At 34.0% G+C, this 18,819-nt stretch overlaps 1 protein-coding gene across 2 annotated transcripts in view; it reads left to right on the top strand.

The window, feature by feature from the left end:
* The window catches only part of Sec71 (ADP ribosylation factor guanine nucleotide exchange factor Sec71), a 508,300-nt gene that overhangs the window by 213,378 nt on the left and 276,103 nt on the right, over nucleotides 1-18,819 (top strand). For both annotated transcript variants that reach the window (XM_090371201.1, XM_090371202.1), the window contains exons 21-22: nucleotides 1,888-2,046; nucleotides 16,863-16,989. In XM_090371201.1, the coding sequence (XP_090227327.1) occupies nucleotides 1,888-2,046; nucleotides 16,863-16,989 (286 nt within the window). The remainder of the gene's footprint in view (nucleotides 1-1,887; nucleotides 2,047-16,862; nucleotides 16,990-18,819) is intronic.

Raw genomic sequence — 18,819 nt, forward strand, 5'->3', positions numbered from 1 at the left:
AAGGAAGTAAGCAAGCCCTTAGCCATAATTATGAGAGCTTCCTTGGACTCAGGGGAGGTACCCACAGACTGGAGATGTGCAAATGTGACCCCAATTCACAAAGGAGGATCAAAGGCTGACACAAGTAATTATAGACCTGTGAGCTTAACTTCTATTCCAGGAAATTTAATGGAGGCACTGGTTAAAGAAGCACTGCAGGATCATCTAGACAAGACTTCAGTTATGGCTAGGACACAACATGGTTTTGTTAAGGGGAAGTCTTGCCTGACCAATTTGATTGGATACTATGATGCAGTCACAAAAGAACTGGATGCAGGGAATAACTTTGATATTATATACTTGGATCTTAGAAATGCTTTTGATACTGTTGCACATGGAAGACTGCTGCACAAATTGGAGCAGTGTGGTATTGGAGGCAAATTGCTGCTATGGATAAAGGGGTGGTTGAGGGGGAGAAGACAGAGTAGTAATCAATGGACACTGCTCATCGTGGACTAATGTTATTAGTGGAGTCCCTCAGGGTTCAGTGTTGGGTCCATTATTTCTTTCTGTATTTATAAATGATATTGATGATGGTATATCAAGCTTAATGTCCAAGTTTGCAGATGATACAAAGGTTGGCAGGGTCGTCAAGGACACTACTGACGCTATGCTGCTGCAACAGGATCTAGAAAGGTTGGGCAGATGTGCTGAGAGGTGGCAAATGAAGTTTAACATTGACAAATGTAAAGTACTACATATGGGAAACAGCAACCCCAGAGCAACGTATCAACTCTGTGGTACTACACTGACAGTGGTAGAAAATGAAAGGGACCTGGGGGTGGTTGTGCAGGCAGATATGAAGTTCTCTGAGCAGTGCAGATGGGCTGCAAGAGTAGCTCATGGTGTATTGTCAATGATATATAGGAATTTTTCTAGCAGAGATAAGGAGGTGATTATTCCCTTGTATAAGGCAATGGTCAGGCCACACCTAGAGTACTGTATACAGGTCTGGAGGCCTCATTTCAAGAAGGATGTAGAGCTGCTGGAACGAGTACAGAGAAAGGCAACAAGGTTAGTGAATGGAACAAAGGGTTGCTCTTACGAAGAAAGGCTTAAGTTTTGCAAATTACAGCGTCTGGAGACTAGGCACCGGCGAGGTGATCTGATAGAGGTGTATAAAGCCTTCAATGGTTTGACCATGCTCAATGCTGATGGGATTCTTCTTCTTGCTCAGAATAATCACCTGAGAGGGCATAAATTCAAATTGAGGAAAGACAGATGGAGGATAGACGTGTGGAAATTTGTCTTTAGCCAGCGGGTGGTTGGTTGGTGGAACAGACTTCCATCCCTTGTCGTGGAAGTTGATAGCTTAAATAAGTTTAAGGCTCAGCTGGACAGGTATTTCGAACGAAGAGAGGGGTGAAGTGGAAGTGGTTTTTTTTTTTTTTTTTTGGCTGATGCTGCATAAGCTTGCTTTCTTGCATCAAATGCCTCTACTAATGCTAATGCTAAATTCAGAACTTTTATGATGAATTTTTTTAACGAAAGATATTTCACTCTAGTTAATGATATTATCAATTAAATTTTTATTGAGTGTGTTTCTGAATCTATGTAAGAGGAAACATTAAATTTTTATTTAGGAACTGAGGACTTTTCTTTTGAAAACCAGTAATTAAAACTAATATTTCCATTGATTTAGGTATATTTGTGACTAGTACATTAACTAAGGATTTACATCTGAAGACTGCTAATCCTTAAGTTAATGTATATTATTCTGATACTCAGGATATTTCAATTGTATTCTGAGGTATCTGGTAAAATTTGGTTTGATTAAATTTATTTGTAATTTAAACGTTCAATTTTAAAAACTTATAATTTATTGATAATTGTAATTTCTGTTTACAGTTAGAACGTGATGCCTATGTTCAAGCACTGTCACGTTTCACCCTTTTAACTGCCAACTCTCCCATTACTGAAATGAAAGCCAAGAATATCGATACAATAAAAACTTTGATTACTGTTGCCCATACAGATGGAAATTATCTTGGAAAATCATGGTTAGAGGTAAGTAAATTCAAGAGCACCAGAAGATATTTGATATGAAAAAATGGTGTTTATAAATATTGACATAAGCAACACTTTTGAAAACATTTTGAGCCACTACTCAAAATGTTTCATATGTAGTATAAACCTATTTTGTGAGACAGTTAAATTTCCACCAGTGTTCATAGCAATAAACATTTATTATGATAATTATTTTTACCATAAATTATTTCAATATATTTTTCATTAACTTTTACTTTAGTATTCTATGCTGGATGAGCTCTGTAGTGTGTGATGATGCAGGTGAAATCAATAAATCTAAATTAATGCTCTGCATTAATTTAGAAATATGTTCTATGTATTAAATGTTTTATAATTATATTATAATGTATTATTGTTTTGACATTCATTTATTGTATTGGCATTACGTTAAATAAAGTAATACCACGATAACTGAGGAAAGGCATTATTGTAGTTCCAAATATTGAATATTGGTATTTCAACGAATATACATAAATCTTACTGTTTATAGCTTTTGCCATTTTTTTGCCAATTACATTTTGATCATTTATGAAAAATATTTTGAGACCATATCTCATGTGAGTCAGGTGTATACAGTTATTCATCAAACTTAACCCTGCTTTTTCTTTTTTGTTTCTTTCTAATTAATGAATTAGGCATCATATGTGCTAGTTGGTGTTACTTGAAATATGTGGAACATATGAAATAATGTTAGATATAATGCAACATTAAACTGTATTTTCTTTGTGTGATTTAAAGCCAAATTTTATTTAACAGTGTTTTTCAGTGGGATGGAAAAGAAATGCAGTGTGATTTAAAATATGGTAATGTAGTAATAAATTTGCTAAGTAGTAATTGAAAGTGGCACATTTTTCAAAGCCATCACTATTCTTTCCCTTCCTATCCAGTTTTCATGTAATATATACTGTTTTTGCTCTTCTGTGTCCATATTTTTTCAATCAGGAAGCATTTCTGAGCAATGTGCTTGAATAATCATCATAACTCAGAGGATTATGATAAATAGTGAAAATAATTGACATTGAGTGCACCATATGACATCATTATCCTCATTTGAAATGCTACATCCATTTTCGCATTTCTTTCTGCATGCCACACTTTATTCTCATTTGCATTGTTTATCATAGACACATTCTTGTGAGCAAGGCTGTTCATGCAAATGCATTTCCTAGAAGTGTTTCCTGTTAGCAAAAAATACTGATGTGGAAGAAAAAAACAGTAAACATTGTTAAAAAAAAAATCGGTGTATTAGTTCGTTAGTCATCAAAGAAATTACACTGGCAAGAAAGAGTGACCTACCCTGCACAATACATACATCAAAGTTAATATAACAAATGTAAATAACACTGGATTACAATTCAAAGACTTACTTACATAACAGATTTACAGTTTGAAGATTACTTATACATGTAACAGTTAGTAAAATTATTTATACAAAGGTGGAATTGGATAGAGAGGGAAAGAAGAGATAGGTATTGATGGCTTTGAAAAATGTCATTTTCAGTTGGTGTAGATGATAGCAACCAAAATGATTCCAAGCTAAATTCCATTGTATTTGCTCTTTCGGAACAAAATAAATAAATAAATAATCAAAAGTAGCTTGCTCTCACTGCCAGTGTTAGAAGGTGATTACTTTAATACAATATTTGGCATATTCTTTTGACCAAGCTGAAAGTATTGAAATTCATTTAGAAAATTGTCTGGCACTTAGTATTCATAATTCCCATTATGGTAGGCTGATAAACTGAAGTGGCAAAGGTATTAAGAGAAGAAATTGGACACTTGGTGGTAATAACTGTCATTGTCATCATCTCATTAATTTATTTGCTAAAAAGGGACTGCATTCATTCCTTTGAAAATGGATGAATATTTGGCAGACACTCTTTCACTTCAAAAGAGAAGTGAAAAAAGAAATGGCAGGTTCAAACAGTTTTAATTAGTGCATTCTTCCAAGGTGAAAAAGGATTTGTAGCATATGCATACACATTTGATTGTTTTTGGGTAAATGTTTAACTGGACTGGCAAAACAATGGAAATCTATGAAGAGTATGTTTAAAGAAGTAGTTAGAAGTGCCAACAAAAGCCATATGAGCACAATTTAAAGTTACCCAAATTGGATACAGCAAGTAGTCTCTGATGAGTGGCATACTGACTCATGCTGAAATTTAGTCCATTGCTCAAAAGAAGTTTTAACAAAATGATGAGTTATGAACTCTTCATGGAAAATAACTTTGAATCATAAACTTCTGTGTAAGCAATCCAAAGCAGTCTCAGCAAGCTGATAATCCTGGGCAACTTATCCTTACATTTCCAGAAAAGCTGTTTGTGTTACTTTCTTCTGGCTTGAATTGCCAGGAAGCAATCTTCATTGCTTGAATTGCCAGGAAGCAATCTTCATCAGGAAGCAATCTTCATTGCTTCCTGATGTGTCAAAGAATGTGATAGGTAAATTTGTCAGACCAATAGTTGTTAAATCTTTTACTTTTCTTTTGAAAATTGATTATCATAGCAAACTATGATTGCCTTCATGAGTAACACAGTTGGTAGAATCACTGTTCTCCCTACACTGGGTGGAAAAAACCTGAGTTTGAATCCCGTCAAGAACGGGAAGAATTTTTATGGGTCTTTTTCACAATGTTGGCTAAGTTGGTCTCAGGCAAGGGTAGCATGGTTTTTTTTCTCCCAGAAATTCTGGTTTTTCGTCCAGCAAACAGAAAATCAACTTCAGAACACACGCAATTTACAGACAATATACACAGTGCAACATGGTTTTAGTCGCCGATGCTCCTAAAAATCCAGTAATAAGAATAACAAACTGATTCTTCGAACTTAGTCATAGACAGCTATTTTTTTTCACATTTTCTATAAAATACAGTAAAATTTTTACCAGTTATATGTAGGTGCTTCCAAAACAGCATATAATTATTATGTTATTATTATTATTTTATATATATATATATATATATATATAAAAAATATTATTAGAAAAGTAAATCAATCCAATAATAAGAATACCATCAGAAACTTAAGAAAACGCAAAAAAAAAAAAAAAAAAATTATTATTATCGCTTTTTACCGACAATCTAGATGACTTCAACTGGGGCCAACCACCCAGAATGAAGGCAAAAAACGACAAGAAGTTCTCTGTTTCTGTGATGATCAATATATGCTAAGTAATTTAAATCTAAACCAAATATAAACCAGTATAGGCCGAATATAAATCGAATATAAATAAATCGAATGAAGATAATTAATTAAGAAAAAATTTTGAAATATTAGAATCAAAGGTAAGAAATATAAGTAAAATATAAATGTAAGCATATATTAATCATCGTTGACCCGGCAGAGAACGTAATTTAATGATTAAAATAAGATTAAATATATAATACATACTACATTTGACCGTATCTAGGACATAATGTAATAGTCGTCAAAATAATAAGTGGTGCCCCCTATGTGATGGATATGGTAAAAATAAATAAATAATTAAATTAACGCAAAGAGAAATATAATGCAAATATAATCAATTGAAATTCGTACAGGATAATCTATATAATATCAAATTAATAAATAGGCAGCTCAAAGATATACATGAACATTTTATAATAACTCCCGTTGACAAAGCTGCTTGCAATTATGCAATCATATGTAAATCATATTATATAGATATTATAAAAAATTAACTACAGTCTAGCCGAACATATAAACAGATAACCTCTTCCTCTAATATAATAATCAAAAAATTAATTGCATTGCATAAAAAATTAAAGTTAAAGTATAATAACCTAAAATATCCATTTATATATATTGCATACCCAAATTTCATAAATCACCCATTGCTTTTAGATTCATAACATCATGTAGAGATAGTTATGCTAAATTTCCCGGAAAAACGTTAGAAAAGTTACTTAAAATTATATTAAATAACTTAAATAAAACTATTATAATAAATAATAACTTACCGATTATAAATGCTATAAAAAATAAAAATATTCATCAAATACAAACATTTGACTTTAACAGTCTATTTACGAGTATTAATCTTGATAATTTAAAAGTCGTCCTCCAGAAACTATATTTAGAAAATAAAAATGCTATAAAGGTTGATTTAACCTATTGGGATTCTCTAATAAAATTATGCATCTTTAATAATTATGTATATGACGGAACTTCGTTATACTTACAAGTGACTGGCACCCCTATGGGAAGTCCAGCATCAAGCATAATCGCAAACCTTTATCTGTATTATACAGAAAGAGAATTTCAAGATAACCTACTTATATACAGATACGTAGATGATATATGTATTTTTAATTGTCCACATTTTGTCCAGGATTACAGTAAATTATATCCAGTAGAACTTGTATTGGAAAAAACTAATAGTTCCGATACTATAGCAAATTACTTGGATCTTCATATAGAAATATTCCATAATAATAAAATAGACGTAAACGTATATAATAAAAGAGATGCATTTAATTTTAACGTAGTCAGCCTTACAAATTGGAAATCTAATGTATCAAAATCAGTGCATGCTAATATAATTTTATCGCAATGTTTAAGGATTGCTTATATCTGCAATAGTAATAAAAATTGTTCAACAGGCTTAACAGCGTTGTACGGTAAGTTGATTAATAATAATTTCCCTATCGCTTACCTGAAATATCACTTCAGGAAAGCAATAAGCATAATTAATTTCAAAAATTTGTTTTCTGAACCTATCGTTTCAATATAATTTCAATAAAATTGTTATATTTAGTGCCATGTATATATGTAAATAGGATACACTTTGCATTCTTGGTGTCTTACGGCGTAGAAAACTTGTACCCACCGGCTTGCAAATTACAGTGTATCATTTTTTTTTTTTTTTTTTTTTTTTAATACATATAGTTAAATTCATTTAAATTTACTTAAATTCACGCCGAGATAACATGCAAATTCAGCTCAGGGTCCTACTATAGGAACGGGTTTGCAATCCCGGGCATACCCGAGCCACAACTTATATCTTGTAATGCCTTTAAGCTGTCCTACACTCTTTATTTTTATTTCTCCGAAATTATTAGGGCAATCCGAGGACGTAGGAGAAACTATTTCTTATCTATACCACTATTTTTCGCCTTTGTGGAGTTCAGGTTCTATTTTTCCTACTCCTTTAGTTTTTCTTCTTACTATCTGCATGTTTCTCTTTGCGTTAATTTAATTATTTATTTATTTTTACCGTATCCATCACATAGGGGGCACCACTTATTATTTTGACGACTATTACATTATGTCCTAGATACGGTCAAATGTAGTATGTATTATATATTTAATCTTATTTTAATCATTAAATTACGTTCTCTGTCGGGTCAACGATGATTAATATATGCTTACATTTATATTTTACTTATATTTCTTACCTTTGATTCTAATATTTCAAAATTTTTTCTTAATTAATTATCTTCATTCGATTTATATTCGGCCTATACTGGTTTATATTTGGTTTAGATTTAAATTACTTAGCATATATTGATCATCACAGAAACAGAGAACTTCTTGTCGTTTTTTGCCTTCATTCTGGGTGGTTGGCCCCAGTTGAAGTCATCTAGATTGTCGGTAAAAAGCGATAATAATAATAATTTTTTTTTTTTTTTTTTTTTTTTTTTGCGTTTTCTTAAGTCCCTGATGGTATTCTTATTATTGGATTGATTTACTTTTCTAATAATATTCTATAGACATTATGGGTGTATTGCATGATTGCTTGCAACTGCATTAACCCATAAATATTAGTTATTGTCTTTTAACTTTCTTTCCTTTTATCACTAATATAACTATTAATATATATATATATATATATATATATACAAAGGGTACTAGGAAAGTTTTGCAATACAGCTTTGTTTATTTAATTTTTTCAAAGTAATTTCCTCTACATTCAATACACCTCTCCACCCTCCGAAACCAATCTTTAAACCAGTTCTGCCAAGTTTCACTAGGGAGTAAAGCACACTCGTTGTCCCAAGCCCGTAGAAGGTCCTCATCACTGGAAAACCGCCTCCCTTTTAGCTTCATTTTCACATGCCGGAACAGTCCAAAGTCTGGACTGTAGGGAGGGTGCTCGAGAAGTTTCAGTCCTGTCGTGGTCAAATATTCGGTGCAGGCTTTGGCGCGGTGAGCTGCAGCATTATCGTGATGGACGTACCAGGTGTCCATTCTTGACTTTGGCCGCAGGTTCTTCATAGATCCAATGACTTTAGGCAGGCATTGTTCAGTATACCACTTAGCTGTGACTGTCTTCTGCGTGTCCAAAACGACACTTTCCACAATTCCACTCGATTTGAAAAATACAGCTATCATTTTCTTCTTTACAGATTGGGATTTTCTGACAATTACGGGTGTGTCGGCATCATCAAAGACCCAAACTTTGTTTTGAGCCTTGGTCGGCAGATCGTAATAGTACAGCCAAGTCTCGTCACCTGTCACGATGTTGTTCACATACCGAGATTGTCCCTTATCAAACTTTTTTAACATCTCCCGGCACCAAGTCACACGTCGTGTCATCTGCTCTTCAGTCAGTTGATGCGGCACCCAGAGAGAACAAAGTTTCTTCACGTGCAAATGATCTTGCAGAATCGAACGAATTGCTGGTGCATTTAGGCCCAAAGTATCCTCTATCTGTTGGTAGGTCACTCGCCTGTTTTCGTCAAACATTTTCCCCACAGCAGTAACGTTTTCCTCCGTAACTGACGTTCGTGGCCTTCCCGGCCTCTCAGAATCCTCCAGAGTGAAATTTCCCCTTTGGAATTCTCTATACCACCTGAATATCATTGTACGATGTGGACAATCATCATCTAGTGCAAGAGTCATTTCTTCTAAGCACTGGTCTATGGTTAAACCACGCACGAAATTATACCGCAAAACTGTTCTTATCTCATTTCGTGACCACGATGCCATCGCAAGCACTTTACACTCTCACTACTAATGAATAACTGAGCCCATCGACTTGGCGCGGCGGCTACTATGCACGTATGAACATGTCTCAACATGCAGCAACAAGCAGCTTCCTGTGATTCATTGTTGCGTCATATTGCAAAACTTTCCTAGTACCCTTTGTATATATATGTGTCTTCACAACTTTCACCATTGCTGTCATAGCGATAAACACAGGTAATGGATCATCAGAATGCCACCAGAACTGATTTGTTGAAAATTTTTCTTGAAAATACTTTTAATGTCTGCAGTAATGCTTTCACCAGTTTCATTAATATTTTTTGGTTTATATAGGAACTCCCCAACTTATGTAAGGGTTGCGTTCCACGCAACGTTCTGTAAGTCGGGGAATTTCCCCATGTTTGTGCAGCACTCGCAGCTGTGCTTGCTGAATTGATTGAATCAAAAAAATAAATGTTCGATGAACTTATAAATGGAATTATTTAATTTTTTATCTTATGCACAGGAAAAATTACAAAAGCATGCAATTTAAAATTTTAAAATTATAAAAAGAGAGAGGAGACAGGCATAACGTCAGTAAGTTTTACCTCTTGAGCATCGTTGCCAGAATCGACGTCTTCATCTGATAAGTACTCCGCTGTGGAGGTTGAGGGCTGTGCAGATTTAGAAGGGGTCGGCCACTCAACCTTACAAAAGAACACATTAATGGATGACTGGATGGTGGCTTTTTTCTTTCCATCGTAGATTTCAGGCGGGATTCGAACCCACGACCTTTGGGTTGCCAGGCAGGCACTTTACCCACCCGGCTAGCCCGGTCGACTCTGTCTAGTAAGCAAGCATACCCCTCTGTTAACTTTTAAGAATCATTTGTTGTCAGGATCCATCTTCTCAAACCTTCCATTGCCATCTCTCTGGCGATGAAGCGTCTCGACTCCTCAGTTGGTTCATCTTGAGCTTTGTCAGCATTTTATTTTTTCACTATCGCTGCCTGCAAGTCAATAAGTTCTTCGTTAGATAATTCCTCTCTTCTTCCTCTATTAACTCCTCCACGTCTTTGGCATCAACCTCCAACTGAAGTAGCTCTGCAACCTTCAGAATCTTATCTGTAACCTCTTCATATGATTCGTCTTTTTTAAATCCTATGTAGCCTTTTACATGCCGTGGGCATATTTTCTTCCATGTTCTAAAAGTTTAAACACCTTTTAGTAATTTCCCCCCAGGCTTTATTAATGTTTAAGATGGCCTGGTAAATGTTATAAGATTTCCAAAAGTCTCTCAACGTAAAATTTTTCTCATTGTTTACTGCAGACAATGTCTGAGAAAATGTTGTGTGTAAATAGTATGCTTTTAAATTTGAAATAACACCCTGATCCATAGGTTGGGTCAGTGAAGCCATGTTTGGCAGTAGAAATATGACTCTCACATTCAAATTGAAATCATCTAGATGTGTAGGATGTCCAGGATCATTATCTAATAGAAGCAAAATCTTGAGAGGAACATCATATGATTCGTCTTTTTCAAATTCTTCGTAGCCTTTTTTTTTTTTTTTTTTTGGTAGTTGTTGACGCATCGGCTTCTGTGGCCATAATGCACCTCCCAAGGTTTTTGCAGTACTTTGATCCAAGCCTGAGGTGGGATTCAAACCCGCAACCTTTGGGTTGCCAGGCAGGCACTTTACCCACCTGGCTAGCCCAGTCGGCAGCCTTTTATGTGCCGTGGGCATATTTTCTTTCATGTGCCATTAAAACAACTTTTAGTAATTTCCGCCCAGGCCTTATTAATGTTTAAAATGGTGTGGTAAATATTAGATTTCCAAAAGTCTCAACGTAAAATTTTTCTCATCATCTACTGCAGACATTACCTGAGAAAATATTGTGCGTAAATAGTATGCTTTTAAATTCGAAATAGCACCCTGATCCATAAGTTGGATCAGTGAAGCCATGTTTGGCGGTAGAAATATGACTCTCACGTTCAAATTGAAATCACCTATATGCATAGGATGTCCAGGAGCATTATCTAATAGAAGCAAAATCTTGAAAGGAACATTGTTGTCTTTACAATATTTTTCAACCTCGGGGATGAAGCAGCATTTAAACCCATCCTCCAAGAGAGATATTGTTATCCAATCGGAAATGCACGGGTAGGGTGGCTTTATTGGTGCCCTTAAATGCACTAAGATTTCCAGAATGGTACAAAAGCAGTGGTTTTAATCTGTAATTTCCCACTGCATTAGCCCCAAGCAAGAGCTTGGCCCTATCTTTTTGATGCCTTGAAACCTGGCATTGTATTTTCCTCTTTGGCAGTGTATGTTCGATCCGGCACTTTTTTTCCAATACAGAGCAGCCTCATCAATGTTAAAAATTTGCTGCGTTGAATAGCTGTCTTCATCAATAAATTTTTTTCCAACACATCACAAAATTTCTCTGCAGCTGCAGAATCGGCACTGGCGACTTCACCGCATACTTTAACGTGGAAAGCAGCGTGATGCTTAAACCTATTAAACCACTCGTTGCTTGCCACGAACCTGGGTTGGGGTTCGCTGTACTTATCCTTAATATTTTTATAAATACTTGTTGCTTTTGCTTGAATGTCATTAGACTCGGGGGCACTCACTTCTGAATTTGATTTTCCATCCATATTATTAACAGCTGGTCCATCTTCGATATAGCACCTGAATGCTGTTTTGAGATCACCGTTGATCTTAAGTGCATTGATCCTGTGACATGTTCTTTTATACATGCACTGTCCTATAAAATAGTATTTACTGTTGAAGCAGTGAGACCTAATTCCCTTGCAATAGATGACAAACTTTGTCCTGCTTCGTACTTCTTAATCATTTTCATCTTCATTTCTAAATGAATTTTGTTTCGTTTCCTGTCACCACCACCACTTGCAGTTTTCGTTAGTCGCTTTCCCTTCATCATTGTAATACGTAAATAGGAATGAAGAGAAGTTTCTGAAAATTTGTTTTTTACATGATTGAAGATTTCAGTGAAGGGGAACAAATTTCACCATAATGGCATAAAAATCCACACAATTGCAGTTATCAATATTATCGAAAATGCAATAAGATAGAGTTTACTACCCACTTATAATTAGATGCACTAACAGAAAAGCCCAATAAATTGGAAAGTGCAAATTATTTTTATTGTTTTTTGGTCATGATCTCCAGAAATGTGCTTTAGAAAAATATCACAAAGGTGTTCAAAATTGATTCTTATAATGGGAACATATGATAACAATGAAATGGTAGTGCAATTTCTATTATAAATATGACCTTTTAGAGAGATAAATAGCTTAGTAATATAGCGAAATTCTCAACTTCCAAGGACTTGGAACGAATTACAAAAAAAAAAAAAAAAAAAAAAGTGTTATTGGGTTCATATTACAGTATTTTCACAATACCTCCATTTATTACTATGGGATGCAGAATATGGTTCTACGAATTTTTTTAATTTGCACTGGCCAGCAAAAACTTACATAAAGTCGAGTATTACGTAAGTCGGTGAGTTCCTGTATCTGTATTTGCACTTTTTTGGATATTCCCCAGTCAAAAGTTGCACGTTGTAAAATGGGGAGTAGGCCAGAAGAAAGCTCTCAGCCTACCAGAAAACAAAGTTCAAGGGAACAGGCCCAGAAAAGAAATTAATAGGGATTCTATCTTACTACCCACTACTTCTGGAACATAAGAGTGAAGTAATTATATAACATACTTGAATATACTATATAATATACTTGAATGAACTAGGAATGAAGCCCTCCCACCCCACTTTCCCACAGGCCCTTAGCCTCTCCATTCATGAGTACCATCAACAGTATAGCATGATGGCAGGGTCCTGATATACTTTAAAAAATAAACACTAAATTATAGTGTCTAGTAATTTTACTCTTATTCTTGATCAGTAGCCCTGCATCCTTTATGAAACCGAATTTCCTGTACACCTTGCTCTCAATTTACACATTGGTTACATTTCTCGGAATGTATATAGGGATTGATTCTTAGAAAAAAGTTTTTCATACAGGTATTTTGTGTACTGTACGTTGTTAATCTTTTATTGGTGTCTTAAAAGAATATAATATCAATAATTAACTTTTAACACTTACTAAAATGAAAACCAATGGTGCCAATGTACAGTATTGTTTTATACTGACCATTCAACATTGTCAGGAGTGGGGGAGCTAAATGTGAAGAGGGAAACTCTCCCATGAGCAACAAAAAAATGGAGAATAAATATAGAAAGCAGATTTGCTAACACAGATATTCAGACTTTAATAAAAAAGTCATAATTTTTGCAACTATGGAGGCTGAAGAATTATGAGAAAAAGAATAATAGAATTTTACTTGTGTATTCTTCATTAGTACAACATATAAGTGACATATTGCTGTGCAAAATGAGACACTAATGAGTGATCATTGCAGAAAGAGAATACAGCAGACTCGATTTACCGGGATCGGATTAACCGGGACACTTCAAGACTCCAAATTAAAAAAAAACAATGAGAAATCATAAAATTCGAGTAATAACTAGAATAGGTATAAACGAAAGATATTTTTGAAGTCGTAATAAGGGATAAGAAGCTGTGTTATAAGTCATCATTGGGAGATTAGTGTGCCTATTATCTTGCAACCCTCGCTGCTCAAAAAAAAGAAAGAAAAGAAAAGAAAAAAAGACCAAATGTTTAATTTGTTTTGGTGCATCTTGTCGATTGTTGTGTTCCATTGCATAGCAAAAGGACAAATTTTGTTTCATTATTTATGTCAGGAATGTCAATTTGTTTTTTATAGTAACTTTTTTTTTTGTTTAGAAATTGCAAAAATGATGGGCAAACACAAGAGTTGTGCTTTCAATTAAACAAAAACTTGAAATTATTCAAAAGTTTGAAAACGGTGCATCTGTTAAATCTCTAAAGAACCATAGAAGCTATTAGATTTAAAATCAACATTGTAAAAAATAAATGCATGTCCAGTGTGCACTACTCACATATTGGACATGCGAGTAGTATGTGGAAAGTTTTTTTTTTTTTTTTTTTTTCATTTTTTATCTATTGCCATACTTTTTACATAGGTCCCTGACTTATGTAGCTTTGGACTTGCGTTACGTTATTTTATTATTTTTTTTTTATGACTGAAGATTTCAGTGAAGGGGACACATATTTCACCATAATTACGTAAAAACCCACAGAATTCCAGCTGTCGGTATTATTGCAAATGCAATAAGATTGAGTTTACTACCCTTTTGTAATAGATTGCACAAAGAGAAAAGCCCAAGATACCAGAAACTGCAAATTGTTTTTATTTTATGGTAGTGACCTTCAGAAATGTGCTTTAGTAAAATGTGAGCTCACGTGATGTTATAAGTGAGTTTTCGCCCTGTAAAGTTCTTTTCAGAAAATTTAATTTTGACTGTTATTATGGTGCCGACTAAGAGAATAAGTGACAGCAGTACTAGTAAATCTACCAAGAAAAGCATTAGCATTAGTAGAGGCATATGATGCAAGAAAGCAAGCTTATTCAGCATCAGCCAACAAAAAAAAAAAAAAAAACACACACACCACTCCCATTTCACCCCTCCGTTCGTTCGAAATACCTGTCCAGTTGAGCTTTAAATTTGTTTAGGCTATCAACTTCAACAACAAGTGATGGAAGTCGGTTCCACCAACCAACCACCCGCTGGCCAAAGGCAAATTTCCGCACATCTATCCGACATCCGATAAAAGGAAAGCGATCGAGTTGTATCAGAAAATTAAAATAATAAGGATGTATGAAAATGGCCAAACATTAACAAGTATTCTGTGAAATTCAGATTTTTCAGTGGAAACCATGAACACAATAAAGGAGAGACAGAATACAAGAAGTGTTTAAGGGATCGGCACCAATGAAGTCAACTATAATAATCAAGGCTACGAAATACAAATTGGTTTTTACAGTACAATAACAAGCATTTTTTCTTCCTGTTATGTTTTCTTTTCTTATGTGCCACTCTGGCTACTTCACCTCTTTCCCCAGATAAAGTTTTTAATTGAACTAATTAAAAATATATAACTATTTTTCTTCTGACGATATTATGTGGTTTTTGTAATTTTGGCGTATCAGGGATGTAGTAGCAATATTTTATTAGCCATTCCCGAATTATGTAAAGCTCGACTTACGTAAGAAGACCTGGAACATATCTCTTACATATGTCCGGGACTTACTGTATTTTTGGATTAACAGGGAAATTGATTATACGGGACTTTTTTTTTTTTTTTTTTTTTTTTTTTAATATCTATCCCAGAAAATCGAAAGTCTACTGTATTTGAAATTTGTTATAATTTTATTTATTTATTTAATTTTTTTTTTTTTATTGTTCAGTAACAGCTTATACTATAAAATATTTAAAAATAGAACTTGAATACAGTAAACCCCCGCTATTCGCGGTTGCTGATTTAATATAAAATGAAACTTTAAAAAATGTGAATGTTAAAGCGCCGTGAACATTTTCCACCATAAAAAAACATGGGTGTGGCTAAAATTATCTTTCCCGGTCAAAACAGCGCTCAGTGGGTGGGGGAGAGGGGGTGACAAAATCGCGAGCGTGGATGTTTCTTGTGCTAATCCTTGTTCAGTATGTATTATGTGCTTGCCATGGAAAGTTTTGTCATTTGTTTTTAATTTATATGCTTATAAATTGAATAAATTTATCAATTTATATATTGATATGCTTAAAAAAGTGATAAATCTACCATTTTGCAGTGTAAAACAGACTTTTTCAAGTGTGTTAATGGAAGAAAGTGACTTTATTTGGACAAGTTCTTTCTAACTCGTACAAAAATATGGCTTCGAATAACAAGGTAATGTGAATGTGAAATATCAAAGAAGGTGATGACATTGGCGAATAAAATTGAGCTATTAGACAAAATTTCTAATGGTGAAAGCATCTTCTCAGTGGCAAAACATTATAAAATCAATGAGTCAACGGTACGATCAATCAAAAAATCTGCCGTAGTGTCCGTGAAAACGTGCTAATTGCTTCAAAAATTTGCTTTGTAACTCGTGATGTTAAATTAGAAAAAATAGAAAAAGCTCTAAATCTGTGGATAGAAGACCGAACTCAAAATAAAATTCCCTTAAGTTCACTCATCAATCGTGAAAAGGCAAAACACTTTTATCAACACTTTAGCGAAACTGGTGATAGCACTGGCGGGATAAGTGTTTTAGCTATAGCAAAGGCGCTGGATTGAAAGATTTGTTTGAAATTTCTAATAAATATTACATTTAATATTAAATTCATTTCTTATTTTCATTTCGATGCCTTATGCTTGCATTTCACTATGTACTGTCTATGTACATAGTCATATTATGAAGGTACATGTAATACAGCATCATCATCAGCCATTTTCAATCCACTGCAGGATGAAGGCCTCTCCAGCAACTTTCCAGTTCCTTCTGTTTATGTACGTAATACATACATAGACAAAATTTTAGACTAGTTTTTCTTATATATTTCATACTTTGGAATGGAACCCCTTTATTACTATGGGAGCCATAACTCAGTATTCGCGGCATTTCTCAGGAATGTAACCCCCGCGAATAGCGGGGATTTACTGTATTGTATGTAAATCAAAACCATGTAATGGTTTCGTGACTGTGCTGCACCAAAACCATGTAAATCAAGTGCCATATAGGTTGAGTGTCAGGTGAGCATATAACACTAAAATAGAAAGTTGAGCACTGATGCTGGTCTTCTCTTTAATATCTTAATGTTTAAGGAGTGATATTTGAAATTTGTTTCTCTTAACATAGGTAAAAATGGCTTTGAATATTGTTGATTAAAACAACTACAATAACTGTATATTAAGTATTTTTCTTTCTCCTCCCCTCCATCCAGATTCTTCGATGCATATCACAGTTGGAACTGGCTCAGCTAATAGGTACTGGTGTTAAACCAAGATATTTAAGTAGTGGTCAAACAGCTCATTCTGAGGAAAGAGGACTAATGCTTGACCCTTCAGAATGTAAGTTAGTTCATTAATTCATATACATATATTAATACATATTAAATTAATTTTTTAATTCATATCTGAAGTTATTTCTCCCTGTATGATTTTCAAATTCCAGTAAACTATAAATATTTTTGACTGCTGCTATTTTCACCAAATGATTGAAGATTTTTTCAAAAATTATTTTTGTTCCACCAACAACAGCTCAGTCCGTACATATGAGGAACATAATATAATCAAGAAAATATTGGTGTTTTTTACAGTAAAATATTTAAGTAAGATTAAATGCAACAAGGCATAATATTTTTAAGAGTTATAATTATCTATATAATTTAGGTGTAAAAACACCATAGACAACTCTTAAAGAAAAAAAATCTACGATAGTAGCATAAAGGGCATCATTTCAACTGTATCTCATATCGTGCTCATCCTTCACAACAAGTTCCCATGTATTGCACTACCTCAAATAAGTAACACTTCACTAATAGAAAAGATTATTGTTACTTATTCTCAGTGGGCACCACCACCCAGAAGGCACCATTTCAAGGCTTGTTGGCCCTTCATCAGTGGGTGGCCAGGCACCCTGGTATTGCAAACATGACAACCCAGTTGTGAAGATAATCCCACAATATGAGAGGTGCCAAAAGGTGTACGGGATACACCTTTTGTTTAAGTAAGATTAAATGAAACAAGGCATAATATTTTTAAGAGTTATAATTACGTATATAATATAGGTGTAAAAACACCATAGACAACTCTTAAAGGAAACTACTACAATAGTAGTGTAAAAGGCATCATTTAAATTATCTCATATTGTGCTCATCCTTCACAATGAGTTACCATGTATTGCACTACCTCAAATAAGTAACACTTCACTAATAGAGAAGACTATTGTTACTTATTCTCAGTGAGCACCACTACCCAGACAAAGGGCCAACAAGCCTTGAAATGGTGCTATAGTAGTTTTTCCTTTAAGAGTTGTCTATGGTGTTTTTACACCTATATTTTATAGATAATTATAACTCTTAAAAATATTATTCCTTGTTGCATTTAATCTTACTTAAATATTATCACATACACCTTTTGGCATCTCTCATATTGTGGGATTATCTTCACAACTGGGTTGTCATGTTTGCAATACCAGGGTGCCTGCAACTCACTGATGAAGGGCTAACAAGCCTTGAAACAGTGCCGTCTGGATGGTGGTGCCCACTGAGAATAAGTAACAATAGTCTTCTCTATTACTGAAGCATTACTTATTTGAGGTAGTGCAATACACGGAAACTTGTTGTGAAGGATGAGCACGATGTGAGATACAGTTGAAATGATCCCCTTTACACTACTATCCTAGTTTTTTCCTTTAAGAGTTGTCTATGGGGTTTTTACACCTATATTTTATATAGGTGTAAAATATATAAAATGAAATACAGTAAAATATATAAAATGAAAACTTTTATTTAACAAATTTCTATATATTATGGATTTTTTTGCAAAACATTGCACGTTGAAATGAAATTACATGTAAAATTAACCCCATATAGTGAAGTGTTATTCTCTCTACAACAAATTTTTTTAAAAAAATTAGCAAAAGCATTTTTAAAAATTTTTCAAGCATTTACTGCTAAACAGCCTCTCAAATATAATACAGCCTCCTTCCCTCCGAAATTGCTCATTAGCATCTGGAATTAACCAAAAATTTTATTGAACACTTGTGGCCATTGACACTTGTTGGGGAGGGGTCTTTGTTTCATTTTTGTTGCACAGATAAAACCAAACAGGTTTTCTTAAAAGTGGTCATAAACTTTGCAATAAATAGAGTAGATTTGTAAATTGATGTTGGCTAAG

Source organism: Mastigoproctus giganteus, chromosome 4 (genome assembly GCF_048544385.1).
Source record: "Mastigoproctus giganteus isolate SK-2022 chromosome 4, ASM4854438v1, whole genome shotgun sequence".
Taxonomy (NCBI): Eukaryota; Metazoa; Arthropoda; class Arachnida; order Uropygi; family Thelyphonidae; genus Mastigoproctus; species Mastigoproctus giganteus.